The sequence below is a fragment of the Podarcis tiliguerta genome, assembly GCF_965153285.1.
Source record: "Podarcis tiliguerta genome assembly, chromosome: 8".
NCBI lineage: Eukaryota > Metazoa > Chordata > Lepidosauria > Squamata > Lacertidae > Podarcis > Podarcis tiliguerta.
The window spans coordinates 57060292-57087552 of record NC_139541.1 but is presented as its reverse complement, the minus strand read 5'-3'; the positions used below and the strand labels follow the sequence as shown (position 1 = coordinate 57087552).

Here is a 27261-nt window from a genome sequence, read left to right as displayed (position 1 = left end):
TATGTGCCCACTGTTTCTCTTCTCCCCTCTCCCCTTTACTTCTGAGCAACGCCAGGTGCTTGCTGTTGCTCTGTATTTCAATGCCTGTGAAGATATACTGTATATGGACAGCCTGCGGGGCCAATAGGGATGCTGTGAAAATCACAGCTTTTTTAAAAAAATGACTTTTTTTAGTACTAGTTTTTTTAAAATCCTATGATTAGCAGAGCCAAGTTTTTATTAATATAATGTGAAGGAAAGGGTAGATGTTACTGTGCTGGGTACAGACAAAAAAAGGGGGGGGGGGAAAGGCTTGCCTTTCATTTTTATGATTTCCTATTCTCATTGCTAAAAGTGTGCCTTTGCCAGAAATTCCTTTTATGTAAGTTGTTTCTAGCTTGAAGTCTCCGTGTCTGACCCCTGTTCTGCATCTCAAGGTAACTTTAAAACAGGAAGTGTACAAAGGAGGTTAGTGATGACTGGAGCAGCCAATCCAGCCTCTGTGATCTTCCTAGATAAAGGGGCTTAGCCAATGAGATGCAGGCGGAGGCGAGGTTTGGTGTCAAATAGCATGCTAGATTGAATGTCTTTGACTGTTAAAGTGGAAGGAGGCTGCACAGTGTTTCATTGGAGTCTCTGGGAGTTTTTCACTGAGGCAGGGGTCAGCTGAAAGACAAAGAAAAATGGCGAATAGTTTGTTGGGAGGGCAGCTGTTCAGTTTTGTACCACAGTGGACACTCCAGATACCTTTTCCTGCATCTCCTGCTGCCTTTGTTTCCTCTTCCTCCACCTCTGGTTTTGTGTGTGTTTTGTGTGGAGAAGGGCTAGGAATGACTTAATTAGCTCTGTCAGAGGAAGCACAATTAACTGCACATAAAATAAACGCAATCCCTGGTAAGTTTTTTTAATTGTTTTTGTTTTGTTTTCTATGTAGCGTTCATAGCTGTAAGCAAGAATCCAAGAGTGCAGATAAGTTGAAACTGTCTCAGAAAATGGCCCCTTTGCATTCCTTGCATACCTTACGGAGGAGCACCTACGTTACCTTGCTCTCCTTGGCTTGTGCATGCCCTTTAGCTGGCTCCCTGTCCTCCCCCCCCCCCCGCTTGCCCCCACTTCTGTAGCTGTAAAAGGAGATGTGTGAGGAAAGAGATTAATTTGTGCAGAGATGCCTAATCTTTTGTGCAAGATCTGGGTTGAAAACCTGGAACTCTTTCTCTCCCCCCCCCCCCTTTCCCCTCCTGATAATTTGTCTTTGTTCAAATGCACTGAAGCTTTCATAGAAGGAGAAAAACATAAGGGAGTTGTTCTTCAAATGCCCTTTTGATTTTGGGAAATACAAAGAACATTGGCAACACATTTGGAGGAGTGGGGGTGTAGGGAGGAGAGTTAGCATTAACCTGCTCCCTTGCTATATACCATTCAGTCTTTAGTAGCTGAGGCCTTAAACTGATACATTACTCTGTACATATTAGCATTAATGTAGGTGCCATGCATTTGTAAATCTTGGCAACATTTTTTCACCTGTCATCTCTCCCCCCCCTGCCCCCCAGTGTTTATAAAGCTTCAGTGAGGGGGGTGTATTACTTGCTTAAATCACCATCGTTCTGAGCAGCAGCTGTCATTCTGTATTGTATTGCATATATCATAAAGTCAGTTTCCATGTGCTGTGATCTGAAAACCTTTGCAGCAACCACATTTTGTTGATGTGGGAAAGTAAGGGGACAGAGAAGGGTTTAATCTCTTGCCCTTGTAGTTTCTGCCTCTTATCTAGGTTAAGTGAGACAAGTTTTTCCTTTGGTCACAGGCTACTAAAGACTTTGCTGTGGGTACCAAAAGACTTGCATCTCTTTTGCAGACTTCTGCTTTCTTTTAACAAGCATTAGAAGGCTTTTGCTTTTCTTCTTAGTTGTAAGTAGATGATGAAGGTCACTGGGATGTTCCTACCACTGAGATCAGTCATCCTTTACTGGAAGAAGGGGAACAAGTGCACTCTGGAATGGGTTACCTGTTTGCAGAGAGTAAAGACTGACACTCGTGGCTTTTTTATTTTTTACATTTCTCCCTCCTCGTAGTTGGAATGGTGTTGCAGTAAAAGTTGCTGGAGCAAGGCCTTCCTTTGCTGACAAGAGTGACCTTGAAGCACTGCTTCTCTGAGTTTTAACGATTGAAGGACAAAGTTTGTTTATGCTGTTCTTAGCTATCAAGAAGCATCTGGATTAGGAGGAGGCTGAAGAGTTATTTGTAATACCTGAGCAAAACCATAGTAAGTGGAAGACTGAAACTGAAGCCATTTAAACAAAAATCCTTGAAATTGTTCTCCCTCCCCCCCCCTTGCCTCAGTCCCAAAGTTTCCAAAGGATTGTGATATTTAAGATGATAAGGAATGTTGTTTTCTGTCCTTATATCCTGCCTAACCTTTCTCCACTGGCTTTGGGAGTTAAATTTTGAGCGTTCAAAGCAGGTTGCCAGCCCCCCCCCCCCAATGTAATGGGGTGATGAGCAGGGGCACAACTTAGTTTTGCATCAACATTAAACATAGTGTTAACATAAGAGTGTCTCTTGGAAATAAACTTTACCAAGTGTCAGTTTCTAAGGATGGATTTTACACCACCCTTCAAGAATCAGCTGTTCATGACTGAGGGTGGCAAGCATCCAGCCACCCATTAGCCTTGTTGGCTCAAAATTGGCCCTGGTGTCTTGAGTTGCTGAAGGGGACAGGAAGCTTGTTTCTCCTCCTCCACTGCCCTGACCCCATGTATGCTGCTGGCGTGTGTGTGTGTGTGTGTGTGTGTGTTTGTGTGAGGGAGAGAGAGAGATATTGTGAGATTGCTGCTGTCTTCAGCTACCTCTAACTTCATTTGTCCCCATTTGCAAGCAGCAACCCCTTGCTGGACATAGATCTCCCAAACAGATGCTCTGGTTGCCCAGTAGCAGCTTTCACTTAACTGCAAAAGCAAGATATCCCATTTCATGGATGTCCTCAGGTCTCCCATCCCCACCCCCCACCCCCAGCTGGCACCGAAGTTTTGCAAATGTCTATGCATCCTTGTTTCTGCTGTAGTTAAGAACTTAGGGCACATTCCTGAAATGAATAGCAACATCAGTGGAGCTTGTACAGTAGAGCTTCCTTGTGGATTGTGCCACTGGCATATTCTGTGTACATTGCTACACTTAGTCCTTCCAACTAGCTTCTGTATTGCCCCAGTATTAGCTCCTCATGGAAGGGATTGATAAGATTCAAGCCAAGCCTATTGGTCACCACCATCCTTAAATGCATAGACTCTGCTTTGCACGTATAAAGGTGTGTTAGGAAACTGCAGAACTGGCCTTTTTATGAATCATAAACCAGGCATTGTTTTGCTTTTATCCTAGCACCCCAGTTTCTCAAGATTGACCCTGTTTTCGCTAAAGCTTGCAGTTCAGTGTCCTAGATAAAATGAAAGCATGCCTCCTGTCCCTTTATTCAAGTCATTGAACCCACTGGCAAATAGAGGATAGCAGTAGATCTCCATTTAAAGGATTGATGATGTCACTCAAAATGTGGTTGCCATTTTAGTGACATTAACAAGAGTATTGCTCTGTTCAGTCTTATTCAGGAGCTCGACTGAAGTCTTAACTTCTGTTTGACAAAATTTAGGCTGTCATTAGGTTGTTATACAGGTTTTGGAGAAGATGAGGTTATTGAAGTGCATTTTTGAGGGAAGTCTGAAGGAAGTAGGAGTCTTGACTATGAGGAGGACATCTTTAGAGAAGGGCTACATGGAAAAGAATGATGGAACATCAGAACTGTTTGCCATGGCTTTTAGGCTGTTTGATGCTTTTCAGACATGCATTCTAGGGAACCTTGGGGATCCTTGCAGCTTTTTAGGTGTTCTATAATGAGATGACTAATAATGGCGGACAAGCTCATTTTCAGGGTATCTTGCTCACTACTGCCATTTTCCTCCCTCAGTGGTTTGTGCTAACCATAGTTTAGAACCCAAACCATGGTTTGAGCTTCCCCAAAGCACTAGGAAAACCTGTCTTAAAGGTGCCTGTCTGCTTTCATTTCCCATGCAGCTTTTTTCGACGGTGTAGTAGCCTCTGATATTATTGTTCTGTTACCTCCAATATGGTTTGTTTATGTATGTTAACACATAGTTGGCATAGACCATGTTTTGTAAATGCACTTCTGGCTATGGTTTCTGATAAATAGCTTATGGAACATTTATGTGTGGGCATTGTCAGGTGTTATAATATCAATAACTTCTTGTATCTCTTCAACCTTGTGAAAGCATTTGGAAGCATGCATACTAAATAGTTGCTATAACTATTAAACATACTTGTTTGCAGCTATATAGAGTCTTCAGTGTAGCAGCATTTTAGAATGCCTTTCATCATTCAGCTTATGTGCCTTTTATACTGCAGAATTATTGCTGCTTAGAGCTAAGGAACATATTTCTGTTAACTTTCTTTGTAAGGATGCTAAGCAAGATCACTTACATGAAGGCTGAGGCTGCAATCCCATGCCCATTTTTTCGACTAAGTCCTATTTGAATACAGTGGTACTTCTTTCAAGTAAGCATAAGATTGAGTTGTAACTGTTCCAAAAGTAAAGACTAGGAGTTACTAGGCAAAATAGCATCTCCATGCGATACAAACTTTTAATGTCCATGCTTTCGCTTAGTAGAGCCAGTGTTAGAAACATAGATATATAAGCTAGGTGCCAAACCAGGATTATAGTCGCCAAAATGGAGTGTCTAGTTGCCATTTTGGGGCCCAACAGCTTGAAAGCCGTATTTTTCAATACATCTTTTTGGTTCCTGAAATTCATTCTGATTGTGCAGATAAAATATAGCAGGTTGAATTCTACGGGATGTGTTGCTAATGCATGAAAACAGTCAAAATCCAAGGATCCCCAGGCATGCACCTGCAGATGGTGGAGATGTAAGGCACCATACTGGTGCCCAGGCATCTTCACTTGGTCACAAGTGGTCGATAGCCAGGTGCTAAATTTCAATTTTCAATTTCAAACTCTGAGTAGAGTCATAAGCATTTATGGAGAACTATACATGTTGCACAGTTCAAGTTGTTGGATGTGCAATTCCTGGTTGCTAGTCCCTGAGTCCAGTAGGAAATCCACATGTATATAGCATTTGTTATAACTACATGTTATAATAATTAACCTGAGTAGTTAGATATCCTCTCCAGTGATTCTTGTTTACATAGAAAAAACAAATTTTACCACAATGTTTGATAGGTGGAAATGAATCAGTTTTAAAACTCTGACTGTATTCACATGACCATGTCCTAGTTTATTATCATTTAGTATGCAATTCTGTTGCTCCTCCCTTTGCATGAGTGGCAAAACAAACCAAGAAGCTGCACGTAGCCTTAGTTTCCCATTACACTACATACAAATGGAAATTGTGTTTAATGACTTCCATCCAATTTTAAACACACCCTATAACAATTTGTATTCAATTGTATTAAAACACACCCTGCGGATTAAATGTTTTATATGTCACTTTGAGAGAATCTTACAGGTTCTCTCAAAGAATCTTATAGATAAATTAAATAGAAAATTGACAACTAATCTATGATCTGGAAATATTGTACATATAGCAGACTCTCACTAACAGTGTAATGTTTGAGACATAGGTACGCATATACATATGTATTTAATAACCTGATTTCCATCATCCTTGCGTCTGTATGTGTTTTTGGATGGAGGAGGATTGCAGAACTTGGGCATTACACACAGTGCTGTAAGTTCAAGAGGACTATGGTAGTGGTAGGAGGTGGTGCACATAGAATCTGCCACCCGAATGAACACATACACACTACTCCCAGATTGCAAATGTGTGATTTGGCCATAAAAAGAAAGGGTGTGATTGAATTATATGGAATAATAATTGGCCAGTGTTCGAAACTCCCATTGTTCTAGGCACATTTTGCGACAGGGAATTTCATTAGTGTGAGCAGTTTCTGAGCTCAGGGCACAGTACTGTGCATAAGATTTCAGTTTAAAACTGCAGAGTGGAAGGGAAGGGGGATCTTTTCTGCCTCCCCACTTCCAGCTACTCTCTGAAGTCTGGAGAAGAGACCTCCTTAAGAATATTAGGGGAAGGACTGGACCATGTGAAAAATGAACACAATATTATAGCTGCAGTTCATTCATTTTCAGCTTTTTGTGTTCTTGTTATGAAAAAGTGTGCCTAGACATTCTGTTTTGGCACCCATAACCTAGGTTTAAGGTGCCATTTAGCCCCTAGCTTTCATATCTCAGTTTCTAACACTGTAATTGGCTTATGCTTTCACTAAACGTTATTCTATCCTTTAGTCCTTTTAACACAAGCCAATGAAAAATAATTAGAAAATTACTTTTTCTAAAAAAAAAAGAAAAAGAAAAAAGATTGGAACTTTTCAGCATACAATACCATAAAAAACTAAAAAAATTAGAATATTATTTTAAGAATAGAATATTTACACCATCTGCAATCATAAAGGATAAGGGATTACAAATAATGTTTAGCCAGCTTTGTAAAAATCAAGAAAGTCTACATTTGTTGAGTGTGGTGCTTAATAAATGTTTTGAAAACATAATTCTCCCAGAGGCTGAGAATGAATTGCAGAGAATGGAGGAAGCAGTCTGTACCCTCTACAGTTAGAACTTCTTAGAGCTTCCATTAAATGCAACGTGGAATGAAAAATAACAGAAGTTGGACTCAAATTGCTGTGCTTGCTGTGGTTCAGTAGTTGGTTCAGAACATTTAAGTTTTCAGTTGTTATAATCTGGTCATTGATGTTGACCTGGGCCAACTTCTTGAGTTGGTAAAGACCACCTACGAGATGCTCAGATCACACAATGGCCAAGGGTGGCCAAAGTGTAGATCACAAGACATGTAGCTGACCCTCTCATTGTTGCAGTACAGCCAGTACACAATTATCTGTGAAAATGTGTGGCACCTCGTACTAAATTTGGATGACTTGGGAAAGTGTCTAGGAATAAGCAGCTGGGAGCCTCAGAGGCCAGATTTGGCTCCTGAAGGTAGACTATCTCTTTAATTGTCCACTCAGAGGTTTGATGAAAATTCTAGCTCCCATGTTTTCCTGCAATGATACAGTAAATATGTTCTTTTAAGAGGCCACCAAGAAGACATAAAGGAAGCTTCCTTATACTGAGTCAGACCAATATGACATTAGATACCTGACAAGTGACTTGTTCCACTCACCTGTCTAAGGTCCTTATGCAGTGCTTCTGAGTTGTCCATCAGCCAGCTGGTTGTCAGGTATTTGCAGCAGCTTTGGGTTCAAACTTGTTTTCTGAAGGTGTCAGCTGCATAAGTCAGTTCTCTACTAAAAAGCTAGGTTTTAGCAGCAGTTTCAATACAAACTGTTTTGTGCTATGATGATAACAATAACAATAATAATTATTTATACCCCGCCCATCTGGCTGGGTTTCCCCAGCTACTCTGGGCGGCTCCCAATCAAATATTAAAAACACAATACAGCATTAAACATTAAAAACTTCCCAAAATAGGGCCACCTTCAGATGTCTTTTAAAAGTAGAATAGTTGCTTATTTCCTTGACATCTGATGGGAGGGCATTCCACAGGGCGGGTGTCACTACTGAGAAGACCCTCTGCCGGGTTCCCTGTAGCTTCACTTCTTGCAGTGAGGGAACCACCAGAAGGTCCTCAACGCTCGACCTCAGTGCTGAACGATGGGGGTGGAGACGCTCCTTCAGGTATACAGGACCAAGGCCATTTAGGGCTTTAAAGGTCAGCACCAACACTTTGAATTGTGCTATTGATGGGGGCAGGAAAGTGTCTTGCTCCACCAAAGGAACAATTGGGAACTCATTAAGCCCCTAATAGTTCCTTAGTAGCCACATTGGTACCTGCCCCACAACTGATGTCACATGTGATCTATTCCAGGCCAGATTTTGCCCATGACCTGGAGGCATAGTTGTCAACCTTCCCTTTTTTTGCAGGTCATTCCCTTATTCCAGCACCGTTTTCCGCTGCTTCCTGCTGCTATCCCAGATTGTTAGATATCCCATAGACTGTCCCCGGGACAGGTGAGGCTGCTGATCCCTTATTTTCGAGGCTGCTGATCCCTTATTTTCAAATCTGAAAGTTGACAGCTATGCCTGGAGGTTCCCCACCCCTGGTTTGAACTGACTAGCAGCAGCTTTCCAGGGTCTCAAACAAGGGTCCTTCCCAGCCCTATCAGGAGATGCCAGGGACTGAACATGGGAACTTTTCTATACTGAATGTAGAATCATAGAATCATAGAGTTGGAAGAGACCACAAGGGCCATCGAGTCCAACCCCCTGCCAAGCAGGAAACACCACCAGAGCACTCCTGACATATGGTTGTCAAGCCTCTGCTTAAAGACCTCCAAAGAAGGAGACTCCACCACACTCCTTGGCTCTGCTACTGAGCTACAGCCGTTCTCCCCAATAGGAAGTTAAATCTTACCTATTTCTAAAATGTGTGTGTGTGTTTTGTTTAGTTTTTTTGGAAAATGTATATAAAATACTGCTCAAGATTACTGTTTTTAAACAGTGTCTTAGGGTCCAAGACGCGGGTGGCGCTATGGGTAAAACCTCAGTTCCTAGGACTTGTCGATCGTATGGTCGGCGGTTCGAATCCCCGCGGCGGGGTGAGCTCCCGTCGTTCGGTCCCAGCTCCTGCCCACCTAGCAGTTCGAAAGCACTCTTAAGTGCAAGTAGATAAATAGGGACCGCTTTATAGCGGGAAGGTAAACGGCGTTTCCGTGTGCTGCACTGGTGCTGGCTCGCCAGCTGCAGCTTCGTCACGCTGGCCACGTGACCTGGAAGTGTCTTCGGACGGCGCTGGCTCACGGCCTCTAGAGCGAGATGAGCATGCAACCCTAGAGTCGGACATGACTGGCCCGTACAGGCAGGGGTACCTTAGGGTCTAAGAAACTAGTCTCTTAACACTTTGGAAAGATGAATGGGAAGGAGCAGGTGCAGATTAGGGTGGGATCAGTGTGCCTTAAGCATCAGGTCTCCTGTTTTTCAGAATGTTATCAGCTTAAAAGAGAGCACACCACAGAGTTCACCCTCAAATCACAAAACTTAAAGGACAAACCACACCACCTGTGTACTATTCAGCACATGACACGCAGTGTTTCACCCAGTCAGTCTTTTCTGACTTACATTTAACAACATATCTAAATTACAATGTTGAGTTGATCTTTTCTAAGGTGGTTCCACATTTGGAAAGTACCTTGCTAACCTGGAAAATCTGAATGGTTGTGAGGAAATGTAAAATAATGAGCCGTTTGATAAACTAGACCCAGTAAATGTTTAACTTTGGAAGTACCATTTTTATTTATGTCCTTGAACTGCTCTGTTTAAAGACAACTACAATAGATGGAAATAGCGATGCCAATGAGTTTTGCTTTTCTCTTAATACATTACTTTTTAAAACTAGCAAGTGAAGCATTTTCCAAATGGACTGTGATTGTGGTGGGGCACCAGCAAAAGGTCATTTCTTCTCTTGGTGAGCATTTAGCTTATTGCCTTTCTTCTGGAATTTTGCTGCATGCTGTTTCTGTAGCCACTTGTGATTCCTCCGTCTGCTTGTAAATTGAAAATCCTCCGACCTTGCATGAAAGAAACTGCCAAGGCAACTGTGTTTCACCAGTGTCTCAAGTTTTTGAGTACATGAATTGGATTATGTATGGTGCGGCTTTACTTAACTTCTTATTTATTTTGTGGGCACAATTTGTGCTTAGCTACTCTTAATTGTGTGGATTATAAACACTTAACAAAAATAAGTTAGTGAAAGTAAACTTTTCCACAAGTTAACAGCCAGGTTAAGAGCCACAGATTCTTTTTCATATATGTGGAAATGTTAGCACTTAAGTATCTATTTAAGAAGAGATGGTTATAAAACCAACACAATAGAACCAGATCAGTTATGCTTTTAAGAGGCAGTGCCATGTCTGCACCTTGAGAGATTCTGTGATCAGAATAAACATGCTGGTTACAAGTTCCTTTTTCAGTACCCCTCTTGTGTTCCCACTTTCTTGGTCTACTTCATGCATCTGGTGGGAAGTTGGTTGCTGCATATAAAAATTTACTCTGGCTTTTTGCTGTTTTGCTCTGACTTATTTTCCAACTTCCTTGTGCAGCCATGAGAACTAAAAACGATCTTAAAAGTTGAAAGAGTCAAGAAGTCAATTACTGTGCTGCCCAGTGCATTTGTAATGCATGGGATACACACTTCACTGCCAACAGAAAATGTCTCATGCTAGATGATAAGGACTTTGCCAGACCCAGCCAATGATTCCTGTAGGCATGTGTTTTGTTTCCAAGAGTGGACAGCCATGTGCTTCTGGGAAACTTGCCTGAAGGCAATGGCTCCTCCCTGTTGCTTGCCCCACCCATCACTTGAGATATATGAAGGTTTTATTTATCTAATGTGACCAGTAACTGTTGATAGATCTATCCCCCATGAACTGCCTAGTCCCTTTTTAAGGCCGTCTGGCCATAACCATATATTTTACTGTGTGCACAATGGGGGAATGGAACTAGAACTAGGCATGCTTGCCTTAACACATAATGACACGGCACAACACTTATTTCTATGTTCTTATGCCATCCTCTGGGTGTACATAAACCTTCTCTCTTGCTTTTTGAGGGCGAGGTGATTCTCTACTATGTGTGTAGACTTTCCAGCCAGTAATTTTGTGGACAAAATTTCAGTTTGTGTACCTGTAGAGGTGCAAGTAGTGTTGGAAGAAATAATTTAGGTCCAGCCATGGACCTCCATCCTAAGGGAAGTCAGGCAGTTCTCTCCCCCGCCATCCCCACCACCCCTTTCTTGTATTCAGCAAACATGCAAATACTTATTTGGCCAATAGTTTTATGAAGGATAGTACTGCTTTTAACATCTGTCTGTGGTGTGTAGTTTTGAATTGCTTTTACATAATTTTATTGTGAGCTGCCATAGTCTCCTTTTGGTAAGGAAGAGTGGAATATAAATTTGGAATAAATTCACTTTCTAGATGTCAGCTTCATCCTAAGTGTTGGGTGGCTTTGTCACAAGCCCTTTTTAGCCTGGGCGCTTTCTAACTTTCGATGCAGATCTACATATTTATATATCCTTATGCACACACACACAATTGGCCTCTAATGGGAAGATCAGCTTTATTTTGAAAGTTCACTTGCATCGAGTATGTAAAAATAGATCCCTGTGTCATCTTCACATGAGATGTCAGACTTGTATGGGTTCTTTCCACTGCCACTGCAAGTATGTATAGAGTTTACACATTTTGACTCATGTGAAACTACAATGAAACAGTTGGAGCTAGCTGAGACTTCCCAGTAAATACATGGGGTTGATGTGGGATTGGGACACTATGTCTTCCAGACCCAAGTTCCGTTATCCCATTATATGGTGCTATCTCTTTAAAAGAAAAGCAGGTGCATTTATTCTTTCTGCATCTAAATTTTGAATAAATTAATGTTAAAGCAACACACCATATTGTCTCTTGTTGTATTTTGCATTTTTAAATATTGGCAAGCCCGAACTATTTCAGTTCAGTTTCCTGCAATTTAAGGGGGGGGGGTGAGGGAGAAATCTGATTGACATTGGCAATGGCCCAGTTCACACATCACGGTAAGCCATAGTTAATTGCTTACCGTGAATGAGCAGCATGCTAGCATGTACTGCCTGATTGCTCCCACTTTGCTCTTCCCCAATAGCATTTGTGTTGGTTGTCCTTGCATCCAAATTAGAGGTCATGGTTTGTTTCTCCCTGACAAACAGTTATCATTAAATCATGGTTTATTCTTGGCTTCCTGATCATGGTTGTTAGGGATAAACAAATGATAATCCCAGTTTGGACATAACAGCAGTCCAGGCTTCATGGCTTGTTACTCCTTCTTGTGGCAAAGGACCAACAAGCGGAGTGACTGGGCACCATGTACCCTTCTTGCTCACAGGGAGCCATTGACCATGGCTTCCTGTGATGTGTGAACTGGGTTTGAGAAATACTTTAACCAGAGGTAAGGGCTGAAACAACAACATGGTGCCTTCCCAGATATTTTGAAATTGCACTCCCATAAGCCACAGGCAGTAGTCGGGAGTGAAAGGGACTAGAGTCCATAGTATCAAATGAGTTCAGGTTGTATGGTTTAGCTCTGTCTCCCATGCATATTGTGCACAATATCTTGTAGGCATAGTGTGCCTACAACAGTGTAGGCTGCTTGTGAAAGTGAGCAGGAATGTTGCCAGGCTTGTAGGAAGCTTGTAGGCCAGACTTGCACTGAAGGCATTGGGGGAGCCATAGTTGAACAGTTGGGCTACAGTTGAGCAACTGTTGTGCAGCTCTGGATGGAGGAACTCTTGTCCTTTCAGCAAATAGCTTGATAAAGAACCAAATGTTGTTCTTTTTCCTGGCTTTGCTGCTATAGCATAATATTGTTTAAAAGAAATAAAATTAAGCTTCAGTTTGGGGGAATCATATGTCATGTAGATGGTTATTGATACTGAATAATGTTATCTGATAACAAAAGTACACATTTTGCTTGCTGTTTCTCACTGATTAGGTCAGTTGCTAAAAAGAGAAACATTGCTTGTGAATTTTGCAGAGTGGTATAAAGCTTGAAGCAAACATCCTTGGGACTAGTGTATGTGTCATTGTATGCTCAAATTATTCCCCTCCCGTTCTTTTTTCCGTTTATTTGTGTTAGGGATGAGGAGAGAAACCAGTATAAGAAAAGTGAATGTAAAATGAGCCCATATTTTGGAAACTCCTATTGCTGAGAATATGCAGCAGTTTTCAGTGTTGTTTTTGTAAGATAAATATAGCATACCACAGTTGAACATGGAAAATTAATACACGCTTTAAAAGCATCTACGTATATATGCAACAACTCCAGAAAGGGAAGCGGGATCTCATTTATATGCAGTTCCAAAGCAATCCAATATTTTTAATATAAGCAAATAAAGTATATATGTTGCATTCTTGCCATCACCATCTAATGATGTTGGAAATCTTTCTGGTAGCCATGTCCCCTCCCAATGCTTTACTAAGCATTTCCCCATGTGTTCTCAAACTTTTGTCATTTGCACTGAGAGCTAGAAACTTTTCTTACTGGTATTGAAAATGAAAATTTTAGGCTTAAATAGCATATGTGCCTAGCATTCTTCAAGGTATTGTTTTTTGGAATTCTGCCCAGAGAAACTGGGGGGTTCCTGAACGAGAAAATCAGTAATGCTGGGAAATCCTCTCTGAAATGTGTGTCGCCTACAGAAGTCGGACACAGTCGCAATTCAAGTGGGCTGATGGCGAGGCTGAAGTTCCTCAGCAAAGATGTGGAAAATGTTCTCTGAAGGTGGAAAGTTTGAAAAACCACTGTAAGCAATTTAGTTTTGTGAGCAGAGGTGTGATATGTTAAAGCGTTCACCTAACTGTAGGATGCAACAATGGGGGCAGAAATGCTATTTTGCTATCTCTTGCTTTCCTGTGATTGTTGAATGAAAGATAGCACCTTAAAGTTTCTAGTAGACTTTTCATTCTGCAAACAACTTACTAAATCAGGCTCCATTTCTTCTCCCTGATACTTTTTAAAGGAAGCACTGATGTTTAGGTTTTAAAGCATTGTGTAAAAACAGGAAACGTTTTAAAAGAATACCATAAAGTAGAATAATGTGGCTGTTTTTGCAGGTATGCCATTGGCTACTTGACTTCCAGTTCTTGCCAGCATGTAGCTGATGCAGGAAGACACAGATTTTTGTCAACCTTCATAATCCCCTCCCACAACAATAAGGGGATAATGATAATGGTTTGTGTTAAGATGGAACGACACCTTACACTCAGCATAATGCTGCCTCTGAAAATGGCAGCTCTGTTGAGTTCTCTCTCCCCTTCTTTCACACTTAGGCCTGTTTCCCTGTGTGGTAGGGACTTCTTCATTTCATGTGTTTCCATGTCAGTGGCAACCAGTGTTGCAGGCTGGTGTATAGCACCATATGATGATATACTACACAAAGAAGTGTGCCTAAGCTTCTGCAGAGAGGGTGTGGTGGAGAGAAACTTGAAGTGAGGCTGTCACTTCTGGCACTAGCACCATGTCAAGGAGAACATGGCATCTTCCTAGAGTTAACAATTCTGGAGGCAATGTATGTGAAGTGCTTTAAGAGCATCAGTAAGGCTGCCCTGCCCTGCTCTAGTCAACCTATTGCTTGACCTAGTAAGAGATGATTGAAGCACTTTTGTCTCAGGGACACTCTGTGCCAATAGGCAACTTAGAAAAACAAGTACACATTTTCAACTATGTTAGAGAATAGCTACGAATAAAAAGGTTTGATTTATGTCCCCCCATATTTCCTAGACTCATTATGGGAAAAAGAAATCAAACTTCTTCCTCTCTTCTCCTGCTCCACACATTTTGTGCCAGATGCTTTTACTTCAGTCCTAAACTGATTCTGTTCCATTGCTGTTCTGTTATTTTTTTCTGAATGTGATTTCCCCCCAGATGTATCTTTAAAATAGTTTGATCTTTTATTTTTTTGTGAGATATGCCATAAAAAAACACCCAAATTGTGGTATAACTGATAGCGAACATTTTTTCAAGTGACTGGCATGTTTTATTCTTTTTCTCTCCCTTTAGCACAAGGCAGAGGTTAAATAGATTGGGATGCAAAATAGCTACTGAGAGGGGGAAATTGCAGGGTGGTGGGATCATATATTGATTTTGCTTTTTGAGTGAATTATATTGCTGCTTGAAAGGAGAAAGTCCTGCCTGGTTCTAGTGTGCTAACATTGAAAGATCAGTTACATAAGAGATTCCTGCCAGGGCAGAGCAGATCTGGGGGATTAGTTTGTGTGTCCTTAAATCAAGACTTGCCTTCATGTTGGGAAAACATATAGGCACGCCTTTCAATCGCTGATGTTCTTAAACATTTCTAAGCATCTGAAGGCAAACAATGTTAATGGTTAAAAGAGATATAAACCCCCTAGTAAATTTTATGCCAGTATGTGTGTTCTCTTGTCAAGGAACAGTCTCTTAACCCTTTTTCCCCCTTTAGGAGAACACTTCCACATACTAGCTTTTTTGCTGAGGACCCCTCTGTTGCTGAGCATTCTGGGGCGGGGACAATATCCTGAAATGTTCTCAGTTCACCTGAGATATTAAGCCATTATTTCTTGCCATCATCCCACAAAAACTGTGTGTGCTGTAAAATACTATGCAGTTTAATTTTACTGGGGGAACTGGTAGTGGTGGGCAAGCTTTCTGGGAAGCTTGGTCATCATTCTTGTTCTTCTGTTTGAGAATTCCAGATAAGACTTTGCTTTACATAAAAGGCTAGAAAATAAAATATAAATGTCTGATGGAAAATCTGATGTGAAAATCTGGAATAATCTCCCGTGGACAGCGCAGGAACATAATACAGTGGGACCTCGGGTTACATACGCTTCGGGTTACAGACTCCGCTAACCCAGAAACAGTACCTCGGGTTAAGAACTTTGCTTCAGGATGAGAACAGAAATCGTGCTCTGGTGGTGTGGCAGCAGCAGGAGGCTCCATTAGCTAAAGTGGTGCTTCAGGTTAAGAACAGTTTCAGATTAAGAACAGACCTCCGGAACGAATTAAATACTTAACCCGAGGTACCGCTGTAGAACTATGATGCCAACTTAAAGATGGACGAAAATTAATTTTGGAAGGTGTATTTTGGGTCATCGTCTATATGATTCCTGAAGGTTTCTTCCCCCACCTCATGGACAAGGTGTTTGCACTGGTGTGGAAGTATGTGTATCTTGCAGGAGCAGGTTGACTGCTCAGTACAACGCAATGCAAGTGCCATGCCCTGCTGCATGTACCACCATTATGCATAAAGGTCTTTTGGATCCCCCAGGGTGGGGCAGAATACACAAAGTGGCCCACTGGGGTCAGAGCACAATCCACACCACCATATATGACTATGTTAAGTTATTTCCCTTTCTCAGAGGCCTAATTAGATTCTGCAGAGAGATGAGATGTTGGGTGGTGTGGCCTTGTCATTTGGACCTGTTTGCTCTGCAGGTGCTTTTCTGTTGCAAGCTTGCTCTGGCCTGCTGTGATATAGATTGCATCAGTAAACAATGTGCAGCTGGTGGGGGTTTGCCCTGCTTTTGTTGCCCGGGATCAGGCTGCATATTGCCTTGGTCTTTTCAGCTCCACATGAATTATCTATTTGGTATATATTATGGAAATTGCATACATGTGGCAGCATAACTTATTGGGGTTGTCAACTAATTGCATATTTGAGTGGATTGATTACATTTAAATAAGTATGTTCTAAAGAAGCTGCGAGCGATCTTTTATTTTCTCAAGATATTGCAGATGCTGTGCCATTAGGGAGTATTCATCAAAATCCAGTCTTAGAAAACTTAACCAGTCCTAGCTAACTTCTGATTTTTCCTTTTCTTTTATACCAGCAGAATTTATTGTTCTTCATGGAGTTGTATCTGCAAACTTAAGTACTAATAATTTTCCACAATAGAATTATTTAGCACTGTGCTTGCTATTTTTTTAAGCAATAGGTTGGTGCTTTACATAGCATAAGCCAGGGTCCAGATTCTAGCTGACCCAGGACCATGGCATTCTCAACATTCTTTGGGGAGGGGAGCACTCTTCCCTTTCTCCGCCTGAGTAAAAGTCCAAAATAAACCCCACCCCACACAATAGATCATAAGTCAGTGGGAATCATACCCACTTATGTTAGAATTGTTCCTGGCACCCAGCCATTTCCCATTACACCACTATGCAGAAAGATTGCTTTCTTTAAAAGTCTGAATAAAAACAATCTCTGGTTTTCTTCTCCCCTCTATGCAAACTTAGGAAGGTATATTTAACCCAGTCATTTCAAAAAAACCAGCTGCGGAATTATCTTCTGGCTATTCTTAAATTTTCTTACTTACTGTGAAGGCAAGAGAGAGATATCTTCTCCTTTGGGATATTCCATCTAAACAGGAGGCAGGGCCAGCTGAAGATTGGCTTCTCAGGAGGGCTCTTCAGTCTCACTGATAGGCTCTGCCTAGCGGCTGTGAGGCTGGGTCTCAATTTGTTCTTAAAAAGTGCTGATTTCTATATTTTCTCCTTTTAATTGTTGTTTTCTTCTGACATAACGGTCGTAGGTGAGGAAGTACTTACCTTATGAGCAGTACAGTCATGGAGCTTCAAGTTTCTACCAGACTGCCATTCCAAAGAATTCTGTGCCTGATAGCAGCCCTTATAGGAAGTTAGGAGAAATGTGCCACCTCTTTGCATCCATTTCGTTAAAGGTCTTTGACGGGATAGTGCTTGGGAACACTTGTTTCCTAGCTAGAATGTGAAGTGTATTCTCATTTTACATTTAGGAATGTCTTCTGTTTCTGTGGCCGTCGTGCTATCAAAAGGCATCGTGCTATCAAAAGGCAATATTTCTCAAGGTCATCAATGAATTGGAAACCTTTTCCTCCCACCCAGGCCTAAGCTAAGGTGATCTGAAGATCATATATATCATTTATAAACTTTTTCAAAAAGCATCATACAAAGCAGTAAATTTACCATCAAAAATGTTAAATCGACAACAGCATTGAAAAAGTATAACAATATACAACCGTAACAAGTGTCTGCAAGCCAAGAAATGGTAACTTAAATGCCAAACAATCTAGTTATTTATTTTTCTGGCATATTTGCTCTGACAAAAGACCCACAGGGCTCAGTTGAATACATGTGTATGAGTGCTGTACTGAGTTTGCAGCCTTGGTGAACAAAAATATCTGAATTAAAATAGTGGAATGTATGCTTTTGGGGAGGCTGTTTTACAGGGTAGGTGCTATGGCAGAGAAAGCTCTAATGTAGCCTTCTCCAGCCCTTCAGATACTGCTCACTAAAACTCCCATCAGCTCCAGCCAGAACAACCATTCCTAATCTGAAAGAATCATAAGAATCATGTGGGTTAATAAACTCCCGAAAGTACACTGCTTGGTCACAAATGCAAAATGTAAGATCTTTCTGAAAGGTACTGTATATAAGAATATAATCTGTGGAGAAGTCCTTTGTGTCTTCTCAAGACTCTTAAGAAAATTTTAGTAATGAAGGAGAATTGTGGAAAGCACCCCAGATTATTGGATAACACTGAAGGCTGTGCATTTGCTCTTCATGTCCCAAAGCCATCTGAGGACCTTTTAAATGTGAACTCTGCAGCTCCTCAAGACAGTTCTGCTTCTAACATGGTTCTTAATTTCGTTCTAGCTTCCAAAATGTCCACAGATGGTGGCTTTGGCTCAGGAGGCAACAGTGATGCCCAGCAATGCCTTCAGTCTTTTTGGCCTCGGGTCATGGAGGAGATTCGAAATCTAACAGTGGTAAGTTATTCCATTAAAAAAAATCAGAACTTTCAGGTGATATTTGTGGAATTATTGAGGAGGAGTTATTGTCCACCAGATTAGTTTCATCTACAAGGGATTGCTGCCTTCTCAAGGGGGGGGGGAAGATTGAATTTTTGATTTTGTTGGTAACTGTGTCCTTCTTACCTCCAATAAACTCAGCAATACAAGCAGGGGGTCATAGAACTGTAGAGTTAGAAGAGATCTCGAGGGTCACCTAGTCCAACCCCCAGCAATGCAAGAATGTCAATGAAGCATCCATGACAGATGGTCATCCAACCTCTGCTTAAAAATGTCTGATGGAGGAGAGGCCACCACCTCTCATGGGAGTCTGTTCCACTGTCAAACAGCTCTTTCAGAAACTTCTTCCTGGTGTTTAGTCAGAACCTCCTTTCCTATGACTTGAAGCCATTGGTTTGGGTCCTACCCGCTGGAGCAGGAGAAAACAAGTTTGCTCCATCTTCCATGCAGCATCCCTTTCGCAAGAGAGACTTGCTTCCTGTGCTGCCTTTTTGCGAAGCTTTGCAGTACAGAGAAGATTCTACAAGGGACCACATCTGTAGGGATGGATTCTGTATAGGGGCAAGTCTATAATATTTGCCTTTCCAGGAGCATGGTTTGCTCAGTTCTCTTATTGAATAGAACACAAAGAAATGCAGTGTTTTGTGTGTGTCCAGTAACAGAACGTAGCCCCATGCCTACCCATAGAACAGGGGTCAGCAAACTTTTTCTGCAGGGGGCCGGTCCACTGTCCCTCAGACCTTGTGGAGGGCCGGACTATAATTCCTAAGCACAGTGCTAGGGGGGCAAATAGTCCTCCCCACCCAGCCCCAGCCGCCTTCTTGGTTTGCCGCTTGCCTCATTCGCCAAAGGGCTTCCTCCCCACCTAGGAAAAGAAGGTGTTGTGCTTACCTTCCATGGGGCTGCCGCCACCACCACTGCCGCTGCTTCTTGTGAAGCAGGTAGGCAGAGCGAGCTCGTCTGCTCTGCTCTGGCCCACAGGAGCACCAGGGCAGCAGCGGCGGGAGGAAGAGGCCGAGCAGCAGTGGCTCTGCCAATCAAATGTTGCTGAGGTAAACCAGGCACGGCGCTTGATTGGCAGAGCCGCCGCCGCTCAGCCTCTTCCTCCCATTCCCATCACTGGGAGTCGCGGGTTCCGACTTCGCAGTGCGGGCTGGATTTAGGACCCAGGTGGGCCTGATCCTGCCCAGGGGCTGTAGTTTGCCAACCCCTGCCATAGAACTACAAGAGACACATATGTTCAGGTCAGAAAACATATTGTTTGCCTTTGTGGGTGGGTAGGGTTGTGCAGCTGAGGTGGATGGCAGGTATCTGGTCTTCTGTACAGTTTTCCGTCATTCACCATTCCTTCATGCTTCCTGCAGTCCCACAGAAGTGATTGTGCCTGTTGTAGATGCCTCACCTAGGTGGGGTTGTCATCTGATCGCCTCCCAGACTAAGCATGGACATTCATATCTTTGGCTAGTGCATGTGATTTTCTTACATTTTATTTATTTCTGTTCTTACTTTATTGAGCACCTTCCCATTAAAAAACAAAAAAAGCTTAAGGTGGTAAATTTGAAATGAGGAAAATACATAGAACTAAATGTTAGTCATTTTTAGCTACAATAAATACTAAATGTGGCAACGCACAGGCTTAAATGCCGGAATAAATCAGCCTGTTAAAATCAGATGGTAAAAGCATTTACAAATAATAAGGTCTTTGCTTTCTGGAGGACTTCGAGTAATGAAGAGGTCTCACTTGGGAGGCTGCTTCACAATATGTGTGGGATCACTGAAAATACATAGGGCCCATGCCCTCACAAATCACATCTCTCTAATAGAAGCTCAGTGGTGTGATGTATGTTCAGAGGAATCTTGGAAAAGAGGGGTAGACAAATTTGCAGAGGTTAGGTTTTTTAGTGCCTGGTAATCATGATATGGTCAAATGAAATCGCCAAGGTGAGAGGCAGTGAGCCTCTGAATACCAGTTAGGAGGGCACAATCTGAGGGGCTTTTCTGGAGCATCTCCATGCTGCAGTGGATGGACCAAACAGGACTCTTGCATTCAGAAAGGTTTTCATATGGCTCATTGGCCTGAGGTCCAGTGCTTTTTATAAATTTGTGAAGGAACTAAATTCGTAAACATAGTTGATTCACAGATGAATAAGGCCCCTTTAGAGACCTGCATCGCCACCATGTTATAAAAATTGGATATAATTCTCCGTTTTTTTAATTTTTAAAATTAAGACACATCATAAATAATAAGTTACAGAAACATACACATCTCTGAGAAAAATCTAAATTTGAATGGTTAGTTACCATGCCTCCTTCTACAAATCTGATAAGTAAAAACTATACTTTGATTCCCAGTCAGGAGTGCAAGACCTTTTAGACCTTTCTCCCACTTCTTTTTAAATCAACACATTTATGAAGAAGTTTGGACCTGTTTGTTGAAGAATTTACCTTAGAGAGTAATCAGTATTAGAGTGATATAATTGTAAATAAACCCTAGAGCCCACCTTGGAACCAGCAGGCTAAGATAAATTTCCCATTTGGATATGATGCTTAGAGCTGCCTTTTTGGAGGCCAGTGGAAAGATATTGATGCATAAAAATCAGAATTAATTATGTTCCTTTAGTAAACATAGCTCTGACATGTAGGAGCTGCAAGTCTGAGATTTCAGCTCAGTGGTAAAACGTCTTCTGCAGCTTTCCAAAAAGGGGCAGGTTTTTGGTGTGGTTTTTTTTTGGGGGGGGGTTTAGTACTCTGGTCACGTGATTCAATTTATTACACTGTGAATGAACAAAACATTGAATGTCAAGCTATAACCCTTCTGCCTGAGTGGAAATTTTAATAGGGACTGTGGAAGAAAGATAATTACAAAAAAGCCCTCTACAGCTATACTCTGTTTATAATCATTGCTGAAATTACGTCTTGTACAGCCAGTCCACTAAATGTTCCTGTATGCAAATAGAGGTCCTGATTTGCCTGTACTATGCAATTGGCGGGTGTACAAAATGTTCAGATTCTGCTGCTGTTTGATGTGACCTCAGTGTTGCTGTATGCATCCAATGAAATCAATGGGCCCAAGTCCCACTTTAGTCATATGCTTGGTCTGGGTGTGAGACAGAGGCATTGGTTTGTATTTCATGCTAGTCCTGCTCAGAGTAGACCCATTGAAATAAGTGAAAATGACAGTGTTCAATTCTTTAATTTCAGTGTGACTACCGAGTCAAATTGAGTTGGCTACAATTCTTACTGATGGTATCCCTCTTGGCTGTTCTGAGAGATCAGTAGAAGAAAAACTTCCTTTCTCTCTCTCTCCCTCTCTCCCATATTTTTCTTGTTTAAGGAGACTACTTACACATTGGAGCACACCTTGTGTTGCAGGGAACAGTGGCGTAGTGTGGGGGGTGCAGGGGGGGCCGGCCGCACCGGGCGCAACATCTGGGGGTTAGGGTTAGGGGGCGCAAATCCACGGGTTAGGGGGCGCAAATTACTTGCCTTGCCGTTGGGTGCTGACAACCCACGCTACGCCACTGGCAGGGAAGCAGCTGTTTTCAGAGAAACATGTCTGCCATTCTTGATCTTTTAACTGAAGAATGGTTGTTGATGTTCCAAGGAATCCTGGTGTTTCTTGAAATACATGTGGGCAACCACTGTCCTAAACCTCTTGGCTGTATTTGACATGGTGTTAATTCCATTACTGTATTTGGAATTAACCACAAGGTGTTAATTCCATTATTTGTAGGAGACCGTGGAGATTATGGTAACACAAAATTTTTGCAATGCACTTTTCCAAGTGTTTCCCATATTATTTTGGTCATCCTTTAACAACCTGCTGAAATAGGCCAACATAATTCTCATGCAGCTAGCATACTACTGTGCTAATTTCTCTCAGAATGCAGCCTGTTTACATCACGGCTACCAATATGCTGAGTTCTTCAAAGTTTCACATTGTCACCTCTGTAATTTCAACATCTGCAAGAAGCTGCTGGGCAAGATCTTCCTGAGCTTTGTTATGCAGTGTCACCTGTATGCTGATGGTGCCAGTGTGTGTGATCTAAGCATCTGGGAGCTTCTTTCTCTCTGGAACCAGTGTTTGCTTTGTTTGTGCACACAAGGGTTGACAGTTGAATCCAAGAACAGTGCAGATAAATGTCCATGCAGGTCAAGAGGTCTCCTGCCACTCAGTTCTTTTCACAGACTGCTTACTTGATGGCCTGGACCCTGCATAACTGGGAGTGCCCTCTATATTAATCCCGATGGTTGTTAAGATCTACTGGTGAGGTTCTGCTTAGAAACATCTCTTCATAAGCAGTCACAACAGCTGGAAGATAAATCAGAATCTCTTTTGTACTTTTATAGTGACCCTGAAGCTGTAGAAATTTTCCCTTGAACTTTAGAAATGCCTGTCCACTCTGACCTTGGGGGTGGGGAGATAACAGAACATAATTTATTAGAGCAGGATTCATTTTTAGGATAACTAAGAGTTGACTTTGCTGCTGCTAAGCCTGTTTTGTTTTTGCTTTTTTGAATTGGGTAATTGTCAGGTGCCTTTCCTGACAATCCCTGTGGAGATTTTGATTTTATTACAGAAGCCAAACTGTCCTTTTTCAGATCTGTGGGTCACTTGCATAACCATAGCAATGGCGCTCTAATGAAGGGGAGCAGGAGCAGCTCCAAATGTTAAGTGACCACATTTGTCCTCCCTCAGGGCAGTCTTTTCAACCTGGTGCCGTCCAGACGTTTTAGACTGCAACTCCCATCAACCCCAGCCAGTACAGTAGTAGCCCAAAACATCTGGAGGGCACCAGGTTGAAAAAGTCTGCCTAAAGGAAAAATAGACAATCTCCAGTACAATATGTTTGTAAGCCAGCTTGTGTTAGCTAATTTTTTTTTTTTTTTTAGTAGATGCCTTTGAATGTCCTTTTCTAGACTGAATTGTGTATACCAGAGTGATACAAAGTCTCTTCTTTTCCATTGATCTCTGCAGAAAGATTTCAGAGTTCAGGAACTTCCATTGGCACGCATAAAGAAGATCATGAAACTAGATGAAGATGTAAAGGTAAAATTCCTGTAAAAAATGTTGAGTTTTGACATTTGCAAGTCAATAAATTTGTTCTGAGCATATTTAATATTAAAAAACACATCCCTGCTTGATTCCTCTTCCCAAATTGGTAACAAAGCCATCTCCAGGCACTATTGGATATTCTGGATCACCCAGACCCATTTCAGTCCAGATAAAGGCCAGGGTTTGGCAAAGAGACAACCTTGGTCACCCTGAAATATGACCTATGTCAGGAAAGAGCTGGGAGTTTACTCCTGCTTAGTTTGTTCTTGATCTCTCAATATCTTCTGTTACCATTTATTATGGTTATCTTGCTGGATTGGTTATGTTGGTTGGGAGACGCAGTGATTTTGGTGGGTCCACTCGTATCTGCAGGATTAATTTCAGAACATAGCACTGGGGGATTTATGCTTGACCCCATGGCATTTGAGCTTGTCCTTGCTTTTTCACATCTATATGAAACTGGTGGTTGAGGTCATCTGGGGATTTGCAGTGTCATCAGTATGCAGATAATACACAGCTCTCTTTCTCCTGGTCTTTTGGATCAGGAGAGGCCATGGAAGTTCTGAACCCCTGTCTGTAAGACTCAATATCAGCTAAATGAGGTTCAATAAACAGAAGATGAAATGCCTCTTCTGACATTGTGCATGTAGTTGTGTTTGTGTCTTAAATGGTATTTTTTTATCCTTCAGACTGTTTTATTTATAAGCAATTTTAACTGAGTAAACTCATGATTGGCTAATACTTCTTTGACTGACAGTTTTATTTTTACTGTATCTGGAAGTGGTGAGGGTTGTTTGTGGCTGACAGTGTGAAAGGAGACATTTCCTGTTTGAGAGAGGAAGTTTGTCTGTTCTGCAGATGACTTGGGGAATTGTCATATCCGCTGTTAAACTACAAGGGTGTTCAACACAAGTACACCCCACACTAGAGTAAAGAACACAGAGACTTAACTACCCCTTCTTCTGCAGATATATTATTACTTGCTGTGACATTGCTGGCCTTGAGACCTTGCATCAACTTGGGTTGAAGAGGCCATGAGGTGTTTTACATGTAACTCACATATACCACTTTGCGTAGAGCATGATACAAATGTGATAATACAAAAATGATTTGACATCTCTTTCCTGTACATGAGGAAGTCCTCTTTCTGGAGTCTGAGCAGCAAAACTTAAGGGTGTGTGGGGACAGACTTTAGCATCTAGTTATGTTTTTCTATAGTCAGAGTAAATGCACCCTTTCCTTATTAGATGATCAGTGCAGAGGCACCTGTTCTGTTTGCCAAGGCTGCTCAGATATTCATCACAGAACTGACACTACGGGCCTGGATACACACAGAGGACAACAAGCGCAGGACCTTACAGGTAATGGAAGACTTACTTCTCAGCTACCTTAAAAGTGCCATGGCATATCCTTTTGCTCTCTGAATATTTCTCCAGTAGGGGCTGGGGCAGGGGAGTGGAATGGAGACTAGACTGGAGCTATTTGACTTGGGCATGTAAAACCAAGTTGCAGCACCTTTGCTGCAGAGTGGTGTCAGGAGGAGGAGGAGGAGGAGGAGGAGGCAGTTTTCAATGGAGAAGCAGCATATAGGAACTTAACCCATCTCCCATTTCCAGACTTTGTTTCCATTGAAGATATATTTCGGAACCCCATGGTGCTAATGGGTGGGGATAGAGTTGCAAGGAGAAAATGGCCCTGAGGTGTCCGCATATGTGAGGTGGCTAGTAATACGAAGTTCTGACCTCTGTGTTCAGTACATGTGTGTCCTGAGAACTTCTGTCGAACCTCCGTGTCACCTTTCACCTCCAAATGTTTCAGATTACTACAGCAGCAGAGCTGGCTGGGACTGATGGGAGTTGTAGTCCAAAACATCTGGAGGGCACCAGGTTGGCAGTTCAACCTCACCAGTGTCATTGCCTTTAGAAGTGCAGCTCAGACTTTTGTCGATGGCTGCGACACTGGTTTGATACTCAGAAACAATTTGAAGGCAAAAAGAATCTTCTGGGAGGGGGGAAGTCCCCTTTCAGAAGTGCTCCTCTGCTTCTGCTTGCAGTTGGTTGGCTGCACTAGTGGTTTGCCTTTCTAGGGGTTCCTGAGCAAAATGCATGGGGCTGAATTCTAGTAGTAATCCAATATAATAATCATGGATTTCTTGCAAGCTGCACTAAGGACCAAAATAGACATGATGCTGAAAGTTCCATGATCAGATCTCAGGATCCAGAACTCTCCACCCAATTTGAGGGTCAGTTATGGGCAAGTGGATCACCCATGGCTCATTATAAAGTAGTTGGCTGGTAGTACTAAATGATGTTGATCCTTTGTGTGAAGCATACAAGACTTGTGACCTTAACTAGCTGCTGTAGAGTAGCCTTAGGTGGATTTTGAATCACATTCACATAGTGCATGTGTCCTTGGGTTGAGTAAACCAGCAAAATTCAGGATATTCCTTATTGATTGACTTTCCACAAGGCTCTGAAGTTTGAGAATAACCTTTCCTTCCAGATCTTCTGATAGCTTCCCACTGCTAAGGATTTGCTTCTTCATTGCCAAGTATCTCTAATGCAGCCTTTCTCAACCTTGGATCCCCAGATGTTGTTGAAGTACAACTCTCATCTTCCCTGACCACTGGTCCTGGGAGTTGTAGTCCAACAGCATCTTGGGACCCAAGATTGAGAAAGGCTCATCTATGAGGTGCTGTTGCTTGTTAATCTGAGCCTGGTCAGTTCCAGCAGTGTACAGGTGGGCAAGGCTTAATGTAACCACCACCTTCTCCTTGTTACAGAGAAACGACATTGCCATGGCCATCACTAAGTTCGATCAGTTTGACTTTCTCATTGACATTGTTCCGAGGGATGAACTTAAACCTCCCAAGCGCCAGGTGAGAGTGAAACAGTCTGTGCCCTGTTTGTGTTTGTGGTCTCTAAAGATTTGGGCAGAGCGGGGGTGGAGGGAGGGTTTGCCAGTATTTTTGCCTGTGCTGATTCCTTCCCCCAAGATCACCATACAACAGACAAAAGTGCTTGCCTAGGATCAAGATGTGACTGGTCTGGAAGCACTGCATTGATTCTAAACTAGCTCTGTTTGCCCCCCAAAACATCAGGGCACATATCCAAATCTCTTGTGATGTTGATAAGATGATGGTGATTTTATTTCATTTATGTATTGTTTCCTACGCGGCACCTGAAGCGATTTACAATATAACCTATATAAAACTATTACAGATATAAAAACAATTGATACAAATGCATAAAGAAAATCAATTTTAAACAACAAGAGCATTACATGTTAGGCAGCTGAGGTCTTGCTTGAGCAGCGTTTACCACCCTCAAAATTCTCCAGCCTCCGTTATCTACCATTTAGAGAAGTTAGCAGCAAGCCCATCAGACCATCTTGCAATCAGTGTTGATTGCATTGTGGAGGTTGGGGAGATTTGGGACAATTGGCACTCTGTAGGTGAGCTTGGTCTGGGGATCCAAATGGTGCAGTGGAAGCAACTTCCAGTAGAGCCATTGCTGCCCTCTCTCCTGAGTGGCCAAGCTCCATGGTCAGAGGCTATGGAAGACCAGGCACAAAATACTGGGTACACCTGAAACATTGCCCTTGGAACATGCCTTTGGGGCAGGCAGATACCTGGAGGTGATGCACAAAGGGTTGGGGGAAGAAATAGGGATAGTGACTTGAATGAATGGGTAAGACACAAGATCCAGACAGTGGATGTCATACAGAACTGGATTTTAGACTGTTATATGTGAACAAAGTTCAGCTGACCTGCATGGCTGCCAGAGTTCACATCTTCTCCTTTAGTGGGGGTGGGAAAGAGCTAT

At 42.2% G+C, this 27261-nt stretch overlaps 1 protein-coding gene across 6 annotated transcripts in view; it reads left to right on the top strand.

The window, feature by feature from the left end:
- Window positions 1–27261, top strand: part of NFYC (nuclear transcription factor Y subunit gamma) — a 52506-nt gene that overhangs the window by 10618 nt on the left and 14627 nt on the right. For 3 of the 6 annotated variants that reach the window (XM_083453146.1, XM_083453144.1, XM_083453143.1), the window contains 4 exons: window positions 18227–18339; window positions 23360–23431; window positions 24685–24798; window positions 26220–26315. In XM_083453146.1, the coding sequence (XP_083309272.1) occupies window positions 18235–18339; window positions 23360–23431; window positions 24685–24798; window positions 26220–26315 (387 nt within the window). In that variant the 5' untranslated portion in view covers window positions 18227–18234. Of the gene's footprint in view, window positions 1–569; window positions 874–13262; window positions 13362–18226; window positions 18340–23359; window positions 23432–24684; window positions 24799–26219; window positions 26316–27261 lie in introns of those variants that run through there. The other 3 variants (XM_083453147.1, XM_083453145.1, XM_083453142.1) reach the window with 3 other exon arrangements.